General features: G+C 43.6%; 1 protein-coding gene across 2 annotated transcripts in view; it reads left to right on the top strand.

The window, feature by feature from the left end:
• Positions 1–13,683, top strand: part of MAMDC2 (MAM domain containing 2) — a 189,251-nt gene that overhangs the window by 126,192 nt on the left and 49,376 nt on the right. For both annotated transcript variants that reach the window (XM_027105708.1, XM_027105709.1), the window contains 2 exons: positions 4,426–4,569; positions 7,626–7,891. In XM_027105708.1, coding sequence (XP_026961509.1) covers positions 4,426–4,569; positions 7,626–7,891 — 410 coding nt within the window. The remainder of the gene's footprint in view (positions 1–4,425; positions 4,570–7,625; positions 7,892–13,683) is intronic.

Genomic DNA, 13,683 nt, shown 5'->3' with positions numbered 1-13,683 from the left:
AGGACCACCGAGGATTCACATTCTTATATGAAGTTAACCAAGGTCCTGTATTGGTCTTCAGAACTTCCCAACATACCAACTTTGCTTTAAAATGGTTTAATTACATGATCAAAGTGTTATGCTTGAGAGCCAGCCTTTTGGACTCACATCCCTACTCTGCCATTTACAAGCTGTGTAACCTTTGTTAATTAACCTCTCTGAGACTCTGTTTTCACCTTTATGGGACAGGGATGGAAGAATCTGTTTCATAGAGGTGTCGGGGTGAATGATGAGTTAATAGTGTCTGTGACAGCCTTAGCAGAGTATGGCACACCGAAAATGCTTAGTCATTAGACCTAATATTTACTTAATTTTCAAAATATTCCCATCCATTCCCCTAGAGAACAGGGGGTCAGATTGAAACCAAAGAGAACCAGCAAAGGGCACTGCTTTGATGAATGTGTAAGCTGGAGCCTGCTTTATGCCCTTCATTAAGCAGCTGTGGGCCAGATTCTGAGTCTTAGAAGCTGAACCCTCTGGTTTTCATACTTCCTCTTGCATTTCACAAATAGTTTATGGCCTTCTGTTTCGAAACAGGTGCCAACATTTTTTTCTTTATCTTGGTTAGCTTCAGACTTGTTGTCTCTGCTTTTCCCAGATGGATCTGGTGGTTTCTTCCCTCATCTCCCTAGTAAGCTGAGACAGGAATTATTTCAACATATGAAGCATCTTGTTCCCACCATCTGGTTGCTCTTAGAGTTAATCCAGTTTCCCAGACCTGAGACCTATCTCAGAGTAGCAGGTATTAAGCACCAGTGGCTTGCTACCGCGCCAACACCCCCGCCCCAAATAGTCCCCCAGGATGCTTCCAGAGGACAGTGAGACCTTACCCCATCCCCCCAACTTGAGTTACCACACTTCCCTTTCCAAGCCTTTTCCACCCACAAACTCCCCATCTACCGCCACATTTAGCCTAGAATCTAGATCATAGGGATAAGCTCTCCTCTTAGTCTGTAAGTGAATGCCTAACAGCTGATTCCATTCACTTCTAGGAATCCTGCCTTAATGCCCAACTCCCAAACTGAGCGCTCCAGGCTGTGCCACATGCAGACCTAACTTCCTCTCTGGGCTTGGGTTCGCCCCACACCCAGGCCAGGGTCTGGGAGCATCCTGACACTCATGGATATACATCTGAAAGGATGTCTACCTGGGCCTAAGTCCCAATATTGACCACTCATCAACAACACACTGCCCAGACCTCTTGTCTAATTGGAAACCTGGCTCCAGTTGTTGTGTAGGTTACAGCCAAAGGTGTGACAGTCTTCCTTAGCTCAGAGGCCCTCAAAGATCTCCACAGCCTGATCAGTGGCCCAGTCTGCTCCATCATGATTCCTCAGTCTGGTGGTGGTTCCCACTCACTCTCTTCCCTCGCCAGCCTTGAGCTGTCCCAGCTTGCTTTTGGACTGGCTTGTGCTAAGATAAGAACTACTGTGCAAGTTTAGCAGCCTAAAGAGCACCGCGCCCAAAGTCTCTCTAGCACTACAGGGGCTGATAAGCCTCTTAGATCTCGAGGACTGATACTGAGTCCATCTCCATGAACTCTATGAAGCAGAGGAAAAGATGAGAAATACTCCTAACCATTCTTCTCAAACCGCAACACCCTCTACCTGAGTAGTATACCTTCAGAGCCTCCTGATTCTAAAAAGTTCAAATGTCAGAAATCAAGTAATTAACTAAATCGTACATTAGGATGCTCAGAGAGACTTTATTTCATTTTTTGGATGGGGCGGGGATGATCAGCTGATGCTCAGCGACTTCCAGTTGCCTCTGATTCCTCCCTATGCTTCAAATATGTCATTAACACTCCCCAAATACAATTGTGATTGCCACTTGGCTCATGCTTCTGAAACAAGCCTGAAGCAAAGGCTCTTCATTCACCCCAGATCTTTGGGGAGCTCATTTTAGGTCACACATAGGCCCTCTGGCCTCATCTTCAGTAATTAGATACTATCTCACGCTAGAAGAAGCATTCTGGGTGAAAAAGATTTAGGCTTTGAGTTATGCTTTTGAGGTTTTCTTTTTATCAGACCTTCTTAGGACCCCAGAAAAATCCATTGCTCAGACTAAGTGTTTAGCAAAATAATATAATTGCATCCTCAGAAAAATCTTCTCTGTGTGACTTAGCTTGTCACTATGGAGACAACAGAGGCTTGCTTACTTTCAAGCTTTAATACCACCTCTCACCCCCTCCCACACACCTAGGAAATGGGTTATGGTTCTCTTGTGGATGCCCAGGTGTATATTCCTTAGGATGTATTCCTGATGAATAATTTCACTGACCTTCCGTTCTCTTTATGCATGGCTTTTGGGAGTGCCACACCATTTTCTGAGCTGGATGGCCAGCTGTAGATCTGAATTCCCATCTGCTTTTTCATTACCAGGTGGCAGAGGGGTGACCAAGACCGGAGACCATAGTGGGGTTTCCCATGGGCTCAGATCTCCACGGGGGGATGTCAAAGGATCCTTGTTTGTATGACGTTATATTCATTTTCAAATGAATACCTTCATGACTTTATCTTCGCACCTTAAAGAGTTACCATGATGCTGACAGAGTCAGACAGAGCAGTGTGTGGGTTAACCCACCAATCTCAGAGCACTGAGAATTCTCTTCCTTTCCTATCTGGCTCATCAGGGTCCTCTCCTTGTACACTTGCTATAGGAGCATTTTCTTTCTGTTCTCTCTTTGTAACGTGGTGCTAGTCACTTTTCTTTTTAATTTAGCATTTTAAAACTCTTCAGTATCATTTTAAACTCAGACAGAATTTGCAAGAATATGTTAAAAAACTCCCGTATACTCTCTACCCAGACCTCCAAACGTTTAACATTTTGCCACGTTTGTTTTATCAACCATTTAAGAGTAGGTTGCAGGGCTTCCCTGGTGGCGCAGTGGTTGAGGGTCCGCCTGCCGATCCTGGGGATGTGGGTTCGTGCCCCTGTCCGGGAAGATCCCACATGCCGCGGAGCGGCTGGGCCCGTGAGCCATGGCCACTGAGCCTGCTCATCCGGAGCCTGTGCTCCGCAGCGGGAGAGGCCAAAGCAGTGAGAGGCCCACGTACCGCAAAAAAAAAAAAAAAAAAAAGTAAAAACAAAAAGGGTAGGTTGCAGATATTATGTCCTTTCACCACTAAATACGTCAGTGGGTATTTTCTAAAACCAAAGACATCCTCCAACATGCTATGGAATAATTATAAAGTTCAGGAAACTTAACACTGATACAATATTATCAATTAACCTATAGTCCATATACTAATTTCACCAATTGCGCCAATAAAGTCTTCTATAGGTATTTGTTTTTCTGGACCAAGATGGAATCTTGGACCCCTTGTAGCATTTGGTTGTCATGTGTCTCTCATCCCCTTTATCCAGGCCAGCTCCTCAGCCCACTGGAATGTTTTCTTACTTTGAAAATTAACAAATTGAGTCTCTGTCCCTAAACAGCTTTTTGTTTCATCACATCTCTGCACCTAGAACTCAAGTGTTTCTCTAGAAGTGATTTTCTGCTTATTCAAAATAGTGCTGTCTCTGGCCCTAAAAGGTTAGACCAGTGTATGTCAGTGTGCAGAACAAGATAACACTTGGCTGCACTGAATGTGTCCCAAACCGCTGCCGTCACGTCTCCTCTGGACACAGAGGGCAATCTGAACAGTGAGGTTTACAGTTACTTGTTGCTAGGACCACATCATTCTTGAAAGAGCAGAAATCTTTTATGTTCCCTTTCCTCCAGGCAATCTGGGATGAGGTGATGTTTATAGACCAGAGTAAGTGACACCAGAACTCAGCAAAAGCCAAAATAGTATCAGAACGGGTGACAGAATTGGTGTGACTGTTTGAGCAGTGTGATTTATACTGAGTAATGATCCTCTTCCAGCAGATCAGATCTTACTACTAATGTCAATTATAAATAGACAGTGGCTGTGCTTCTGACAGAGATTGATCAACAAAGGAAAACTATTTCTAGAAAATATTATTTCTGAAATATCTGTCAGAAAAAAATTAAGAATTCTATAGAATCCTTACTTTTTCTCTTTATTTTTAATTTTGTATTAATGAATTTTAAATTGTGAAGAAGTATGTGAATAAATGCTTTCAGTCTTTAATCAAGAAAGGAAATTTCTTTTGAAGTCTGGTACTTCATTTTTGTAGAGAATGTGAACAGAGCTCCTTCTTTCCATCCCTTTAGGGAGGAAAAGAACAATTTTACTGTCATGCTGAAATGTGGATTTGATGCTAACCTGTCAGCATGCCACTAGGGTAAAAATATTTTTGTTGTGTGTTACTTCTCTGAGCTCCCCTGGTACAAATGTCTACATATTTGTCAATCAGTTAATGTAGTCCTTTGAGATCCTTGGGTTTGGCTCACTTTAACTTTGATTCTCCTTTGCTCAGAGCGTCCTTTTAGTGCCGTAGAAGCAAGCTGCAATTTTGAGGAAGATCTCTGCCACTTTTACCAAGACAAAGAAGGTCCAGGCTGGACCCGAGTGAAAGTAAAACCAAACATGCATCGGGCGGGAGACCACACTTCAGGCTTAGGTAAATCAGAGTCTGTTGTGTGGGATGTCATGTTGGGGGTTGGGAGCGGGTAGTATTCGTCTCCATTCGCCAGCCGTTCTCACCAGGACACCAGCTTGAAAAAGGGAGGTGGGTGTGGGAGCAGCTGTGAAGAAGCAAAGACAATAGGTAACCTTGTGTCTGGCCATTTTTCAAAACTGGAATTCAAGCTGCTGCGCTAGCAGGAGTATTTACCAGTTTATTAAATAGTCAAACCTTTGGAAATTATCTTGCTCTTCACTTTAGATGGAGAAGTACCTTTAAAAAGCTATTAGATTCCAATTATATGAAACATCCAGAAGAGGCAAAGCCATAGAAACAGAAAGCAGATTAGTGGTTGCCAGGAGCTGGGGAGGGGGATGGGAAGTGACTGTTTAATGGGTATAGCGTTTCCCTTTGAGGTGATGAAGATATTCTGGAAGTAGATAGTGGTGGCTGTGCAGCATTGTGAAAGTACTAAATGCCACTGAATTGTATGCTTTAAATGGTTAAAATGGTAAATTTTATGTTATGTGTGTTTTATTGCAATAAATAATATATAGTGGGGCATGAAAGCTATCACAGCTGTTAGACAATTTTGGATGGACCTACAAGGAACTCTTAGAAATCAGTTTGAGCTCCCCTTATGTAAGGATTACCTGTCTCATTAAAGGGAGCCCTTGTGAAGCCCACTCCAGTAGAGACTGGTGGAAAGAGCTTATTCTCAAGGGGTTAGTGTCTAATTCATTTATTCAACAATTATTTATATACTGGGCACGGGGGTGACTTACCAGAAAGCTGATGAAGCTTGTTTCAGGGCCCCTCACTTTCGAGGGGCCCTTGCAATTTCATACTTGTAATTTTGTATTCTTTGCTTAGGGGTTGGCTAACTTGTAGAATTACAGAATAAAAACCTATTCTGACCCTGGCCAGCCTAACCCCTGGGGGATACAATAGTGAACAAATCAGGTATGTATCCCACCCTTGCTGGCTGACCGTCATTTCAATGGGCAAGAGAAACCCTAAACAAACATATACGCAAATAGACTCAAGATTACCAGTTGTGGAGTGTGCTGAGAGACACGAAGAGTGACCTCTGAGAGAGAATAAGGAACCACATTTTGGGTGGGGAGTTTATCTTTGTGGCTTTTATGTGTGGAAGCAGGAGCAGCCCAGGCAGAGGAATCAGCATCTGTGAGGGCTTTGAGTTTGGAAAGAACTGGATACTCCCAGGAATTAGAAGATTAGAGTGGCTGCACTGTGGGGAGGAGAGTGAAGGAAAATGAAGGTAGAGAGGAAGATCTTGGGCGTGGCAGGCCAGAGTAAGCAACTGGAATTTTACTACAAACGAAATGAGAAGCCATTGAAAGAGTCTAAGTAGAGAAGAGAGGGATTAAATTTAGGTTTAAAAAAAGATTGCTCTGGCTGTTGTATTGGCCACCTGTGTTAGTCTGCTTGAGCTGCCATAACAAATACCATAGACTGGCGGACTTAAACAACAGAAATTTATTTTCTCACAGTTCTGGAGGCTAGAAGTCCCCAAATCAAGGCACCATTGGTGTTGGTTTCTGGTGAGATCTCTCTTCCTGCCTTTTCCAAAGTGCCTTCTCATCGTGTCTTCACATGGCCTTTCCTATGTGTGTACACATGGAGAGAGAGAGAGAAAGAGAGAGATCTCTGCTGTCTCTTCTTCTTATGACACCAGTCACATGGGAGTTAAAGCTTCACCCTTGTCACCTCATTTAACCTTAATTGCCTCCTTAAAGGCCCCGTCTCCAAATACAGTCACATTGGGGGTGAGAGCTTTAACATATGAATTTTGGGGGACATAATTCAGTCCATAACACAACTCATGAAATAACCAAAGAATCTTTTGCCGGATTAAATAAAACTAAACTGTATAGCAAAGAATGAGGCACCCAAAAGAAAACTGATGAAGGAGGATCAAAAACGGGAAAGGAAAAAGAGTAAGGTATTATTCTTTTTCTTTCTGCCCCAGATTTATAGGACACGTAATTTAACATGGTAAACTGTTTTAAGTTTACCATGGGGTTGGTGGAGCATGTGGGAGGGGAGGGTCTTGATCTTATTTTTTCATGTTATTTAGGAGAAATTGGGGAAGATCAGATCTTCAGCACCTGGGAGGGTCTATCTGATTTAAAACCTGCTTTTTCGGAGCAGGCTTAACATATGAACAAGAGAGTAAGCTCTGCCCAGATACACAAACCACCCTCCACCCATCACCCCCCCAAGGACTGCCAGGCCCTGTAACCTCTCCCCCTCCACTGGTCACTGCAGGGGTAAGACGGAAAATCTGCTCTGGGCCTTGTGTTCTCTATGACTCAGTACTACTCAGTCTAGTTGTCAGTTGGTTGTCCAAAAAGTGGGGAACCCCACATCATCTTGGGATGATTTCATCCTTTTTGTTTCATGAAAAGTGTAAATCCTAGGAATTCCCTGGCGGTCCAGTGGTTAGGGTTCCATGTTTTTACTGCTGAGGGCTGGGGTTCAATCTCTAGTCAGGGAACTAAGATCCTGCAAGCCACGACACGGCCAAAAAAAAGAAATATAAATCCTGATTGATGACTAGAATCTGGACATATGCAGTGGGGAATCTGTACAGGTTTACTTAAAAATGGAGAAGGTTTGGGCTTCCCTGGTGGCACAGTGGTTGAGAGTCCACCTGCCGATGCAGGGTACACGGGTTCGTGCCCCGGTCCGGGAAGATCCCACATGCCGCGGAGCGGCTGGGCCTGTGAGCCATGGCCGCTGAGCCTGCATATCCGGAGCCTGTGCTCCACAATGGGAGAGGCAACAACAGTGAGAGGCCCGCAAAAAAAAAAAAAAAAAAAAAAAAAAAAAAAAGGAGAAGGTTTATTAGCAATAGAATCACACAGATATTTTCAATATTTTAAATGCTTTCTATCATTTAAAGCCTGTAGAAATAGTCTCTGTTGGCAAACTCCACTGCTTGAACCAAATTTTCCCACTTGATAATCTGGGCTGAATTATTTAGGTTTTTCATTGCTGATGCACTGAATGTTTTGTCCTATTTGCAGGGTATTTCTTGATGGCCAACACAAAGTTTACGTCTCAGCCTGGCTACATTGGAAGGCTCTACGGTCCCTCCCTGCCAGGAAATTTGCAGTATTGTTTGCGTTTTTACTATGCCATCTATGGGTTTTTAAAAATGAGTGACACCCTAGCAGTTTATATCTTTGAAGAGAACCACATGGTTCAAGACAAGATCTGGTCTGTGCTGGAGTCCCCAAGGGGCGTTTGGATGCAAGCTGAAATCACCTTTAAGAAGCCCATGCCTACCAAGGTACAGTAGAACCTTTCTGCAATTTTCAGTTGCTAAACTGGGTTAGTGAATTTCTGTTTAATTATTTTCAGCTGGTGATGCATTGTTTTTCTTCTGTTCAAGCTGAGATCCCCACTCCCACACCCTATCCACAGCCATGCGCGAGTTATATCCTTCAGTTCTTTTCAGTTTTCTGTCTCTCAGAGTCATGGTCACCTAGGGAGTTTGCTTGTTTAGTCCGTAGATTCCTTGAGGATAGTCCAAAGACAGAGAATATGTGAATAATCCAAGTTCAACAGCTATACTTTAGTTCGAAGCCACAACTCACACACACACACGCACGCACACGCACACGCGCGCGTACACACACACACACACATATGCTAGTACTTTCACACACACATATGCTAGTACTTTCAAAATGTGAAATCAGTGAGCCTGGTTCTACATTGAGGCTTTAAGGTCAACAACCTAAACCTCTAGCTGAACACAGGATGGGGAAACTCAGTAAAATATGAGAGCCAACGCAGACAGAGAGAATTTAAATAATGGAACCATCAGCAGAGTATTTGATAGCAATAAGAAAACAGAGATCTTCATTGCAGGGAAAATACAAAAGAAAACTGTGATCTCCTGAATTTTACAACTCATAAACTTAAACTTAAGGTTTACAGGTGCAATAAATTCTGTCAACTAACCCAGATGAAATTAGAATGGGAAAATCCATTTTGTTTCATCTGTCAGTTGATCAGAAGATCTCTCTCATGTACCCTCTGTGCAAAAAAGAAGCTAAAAGAAGGTCCCTTCCTACAAACAGATGCCTCACACAATGGGAGCTCAATAGATATCGCTGAAGAATGGATGGGTCAGTTGCTCATGTTCATTAACTAGGAATTACCCAAAGTCCAGGCTCCCCAGGGGAAGATACATGCCTAGCAGAGCTGTAGAACCTTCTTCATAAGCATTAATGGCCCAAACTTCTCTTAGCTATAACCATCTGGACAGAACCATAGCTTTGTCTATAACTTCCTGTTAAATATTGTACACCATTCCCATCATAATGTTGCTTGGTTACTCTTAGTTCATTGGAATACCCACCAAAGCATGATTAAATCTTTACAATGATTAATCAAAGATCTTTGAAAATACTTACAAAGTTCTTTTTCATTGCTAGGCAAGAAGAAATTATGATTATAATGACATGGCAGCCTCCTTGACTTACTGATTTCTAAAAGGGTCAAACCAATTTGTGATACCTGTAGCAGAATATAAGCACACAAGTTTTATCACAATCTTATAAGCACTGATGGTATTGTTTTCATGCTGACTAAATAGGTTGTTGTAGGCATCCCCTTCTTAATCCCATCATATTTTGGTCACCTGACTAAACTGAGCTATTTGGCTCATCCCCCTGAGCAACAGAGGAAACAAACTGATGTTTCTGGTGCCAAGTTCCAACTCCTAGCCTAGGCTTATGTTTTTTAAGCCTATTTCCTAGCCAGTTCCAAACATTTCCTGAATGAGACTATCTTTCTATAAATGTCATCTCACATTTGCAGCATTTTTGCATTTCCTCTTTGATCTCTTAGTCCTTCCCTGCACCTCTTAGGGATCCCAAAGGCTTACATTCTTTCCCCATTACCATTTATTTAACTCTCTCAAGTAGTTATGGCAACACACACACACACAGAGCAAACATGCACCAGACCCACATAATCAGGGATGCACCAGAAAATAAGAGAATTTTTGTTGTACTCCACACCCTCTGTTGCTAACGTTTTAAAAAAAGGAGAACATAATAAACATTTTATTCATTTATTTGACTTTATTCATTTATTTATTCCTTAATTCAACCATAATTTATTAGGTATATGCTCAGTGCAGGGCATATAAAGATGAAAGAGGCTCAGATCCTACTTCTGAGAATGAGATCACAGATGATAGAACATTAAGCTACAGATACGTAAAATAACTACCAACAGTACAATCTCACTGTCTCACAGAAGGGCTATATAGAAAAGTAGAGGAGTAGTTCTACCAATTGGACATATAAAAAACAGTGATTAATAGAGGCCCAGCTGAGCTGGTGTTCGGAGGGTTAACGTTCAGGCCATGCTGGATTCTAACTCCTGCTCATGCCTCACTCCACTCCTCCCTTCTCCCCAACGCTTAGCCCTCCCTCTCTGCCTCCAACCCTCCCCCCATCCGCTACTCACAAAACATGGGTGTTAGTAATCTTCCGGCTCGTCAGAGTGAGTCTCTGCTCTTACCTGACTTCCATGGAATGGGAGCAAGCCCCCCAGCAAATAAGGGTGCCCCAGAGAATTTGCCCTTTCTTCTTTGGCTGACTTCCAGCCCTCCCAGCGACCACAGAGACCCTCCCCAGCCACTTCAGGAAAACTGGATCTAGACCCAGTGGGGGCAGAGAAGTTCTTATAGCCTATTCAGGGATTTGGCCCCAGTGCAGGTGAGGAGATGGTAGGTACAGTTCAATGCCAGGAAACTCTGGACACGTATCTGAAGGTGGCCAGTAGTTTTTGGCGGGTCCCTTCTAAACAGAACCAGCACAGAGAGTGAGAGAACCATCTAACATCCATAGAGGCAGCATTGAGTAAGGCAGGAAACTAAAGTTCACTGACTTATGGAACACATACAGGTAGAAACAAACATACAAACAGTATCTCAGAGAAGGGACAAGATGAGAAGCCAGAGTTTCCCTTAAGCACCCCTGAACTCAAACTCCACTTCTACTTCTTTTTCTAAAGGGTTTTTCCTGATTTTCTGACACCTTCCTCTATACTTCTAAATATTCTATTTCCACCTCATTGCTTGCTTCATTAACCTTAGCAGTATCTGCTGACTCCCTGCTATGAAAGATAAGAAACTTAGCTTATTTACGCTATTTCCTTTTGTTTTCTCTCTCCTCCTCACAATTTTTAGTTATATTTTTAACTTTTCTCTTGGTTCCCTTTGTAACTTTAATACACCTAGCCATCTATTTTTGGTTCCATAAACTTTAGGTAGTGTCCCTTGACATCCCACTATGTGCAGTGAGTGCATTTTCACCCCTCTATTTCCCCTCACCTTGCTTGCCCGCTTCACCCCTCAATTCTCTCAGCTGTACAATTGCTTTTACACGGTCATGGCTGAAAACATTTATATTCCTCCAGTGAAGCCTTCAGTGCCTTGCCAATGGCAGGATTTCCCAGTATGGGCCCCCTTGGCATTTAGAAGAGGACAGTTCTGCCTTTGTGAGGGGCCATGCCTCACACGGTTGGGGTTTTGACATCTGCAGTGACAGCAACAACCCAAATTATTTCCACACGGCCCCAGAGGTGCGTGCAATCCTCAGATGAGAACTGTTGCTCTCTAAGCCGATTCTGAAAATTGAAATTAAGAGCCAACCCCACCTGCAGTCCATGCCTGCCACCTCCGATTTGCGCTCTGCCCAGAGGCAGAGTGATGATGAGGAAGCCTCCCATGCAGTGACCCCCTGGCTTCCCGTTGCTCTGAGGGAAAAGGCTCTCATGCTCTGACACGATCCCCTCCCCAGCTTGGCCGCTTCTCCCTGCATTCTAATCCCATTGCACTCAGTTCCTGGAACATGCTGCCCTCTCCCACTTTGAGCCCTTGCACACATCTCCTCTGCCTAGACTCTTGTTAATTCAGTCACCGCTGAATGTCCTTTCCACAGACACCCCTCCTCTGGCTCACTGCCCAGAATAGGTTAGGGTGCCCTGGGCCTCCTAGGCCTCTCCTGCGTCGTCTTGGAGACGGGATAGCACAGCGATTAGGGATAATGAGACAGGAGTCTCTCTGGCTTCAAATCTCCACTCTACTATTGAAATGGCTTTGCAATCTTAGTTTCTTTCCTTAATTGAGGTATAACTGACATATAACACTATATTAGTTTGAGATGTACAACATAATGATTTGGTATGTGTATATACTGTGAAATGATCACTGCAATGTTTACATCTGTCACCTCACACAGTTACAAATTTTGTTTCTTGTGATGAGCACTTTTAAGATCTACTCCCTGAGCAACTTTCAAATACACAGTACAGTGTTGTTAACTATACTCACCATGCTGCATGTTTATAAGTTTACAGTTGAAGAAACTGAAGTTTCAAAAAGTTAAAATAGTCCTATTCTTGCTGTCGCATTGCCACTGTCCCTCAAATTCCAGACAAAATCCTTAACAGTTATACCTCAAAACTACATCTCGAATATGCCCACTTGTGTCTCCCCAGCCACCTAAACTGCTTCGTATCTTTCTATCTGGTTTTTCTGCTTCCACCTTGCTCTCTCTACGCTCTCATGCAGCCACCAGAATCATCATCTTGAAACAGAAATAGGATCAGGCCACTCTCCCGCATGAAACTGTCCTATGGTCTTTAGAATAAAGCTCCATTCCCTCCTGGGGCTTATGAGGCCATGCACGATCTGGTCCCCGCCTCCTTCACCGACTTCGTCTCCCTTCACTCTGCCCATGATCACATAGTCACACAGTCCTCATAGTCCCACCGGCCTTCTCTCTGTCCCCTGAGTCCCAAGGCCTTTCCTTCACCAGGGCCATTGCACTTGCCATCCCCTCTGCCTGCGATGCCCTGCCCCCATCTATCCTACGTCAAGCCCGGTTCCCATTCTACTGTCCCAGTCAAATGTCTCCTCTTAGAAAGGAACTTCCCTGACCACCCAGTCTGTAACTGCTTTTCCCATCCCCAAGTTATTCCCCATGATATTTCCTATTTTATTTTGTGCATAGCATTTACCTCAATATGAAATTTTCTGATTTGTTTGTCTACTTGTTCACTGTCCATTTCTCTTTTCCCATAAAAATATAACAATGAAAAGGAATAAGTAAAAGAATGAAAGAGTGGACTTTCTAAGGATGGTAAGTGGCAGAGCTGGGGTTTGAACCGCGGTCTATAGACTGTCTGAAGCCTGCCCTTTGCCGCAGGTATCTTTGGGTGCTCAAGGTCTCCATCCAGTCTTGGGGAAAGCCTGTTCTTGTGCAGCTGGAAAAAGTGAGGCTCCCAATATGTCTTGGGGCATAGGCACCGTCTGTTATTTTATTTAATTCTCACAGCATTCCCATAAGGGAGGTAAAGTATCTCCTTTTAGTGCTCTTGGCATTCTAGAATACAGTTAGACTAACCCAAGGTCATGTTCTACTAGCAATGAATGCCTAAACTCAGAGCTCACGGAATGTGCGTCACTGTTGTGGGGAAGACCCTTCCCTGTCTCTGCTTTGCGTCCTCGCCACGCCATTCCTAAAGCCGGTCAGGTGTGAGTGGTCAAGGCCCAACTCAACGAGAGTAAATGGCTGCCTTTTCACACCTGTTCCCTGGCTGGGAGCCTTGTATTTGAATCTTGACTACACCTGGCCTAACCCTAATCCCGGTGTGAGTTTCACCGGTGGAGATGTTTGGTAGATATGTTTGAGTATCTGTGCTGCACAAAATAATAACAATAATCTCTTCCCTTCACATTGCTTCTTAGTATAGCCTGCTTTCATGAACATTATTTTCACCTCTCAGTGAGTTGTCATGTGAGATCAGAGCTGAGTGGAGTGACGGGCAGCCTGGACAGAACTGTAAAGTCAAAACTGTCGGCCTCTTTCCCTTTGTTTCTCCTCCTGCCTCAATCCTAATCCCTGCACACTAGCTCACCTGTGCCTTCCCGGGTACCTCCCACTCTGGATGTTTCTTTACCTTTATTTCCATATTAGTTCTTACCCAGACCATTTTAAGGACAATGGGCTGATTCAATTAACAAGTCCCTGCTCTCTCCCCTATACAGTCTAATGT

This window comes from Aethalodelphis obliquidens, unplaced genomic scaffold, assembly GCF_003676395.1.
Source record: "Aethalodelphis obliquidens isolate GAN/ISIS:26980383/991018 unplaced genomic scaffold, ASM367639v1 scaffold7, whole genome shotgun sequence".
Classification (NCBI taxonomy): Eukaryota; Metazoa; Chordata; class Mammalia; order Artiodactyla; family Delphinidae; genus Aethalodelphis; species Aethalodelphis obliquidens.
Note: the sequence above shows the minus strand (reverse complement) of the source record. Positions and strands in the feature narration are given on the sequence as shown.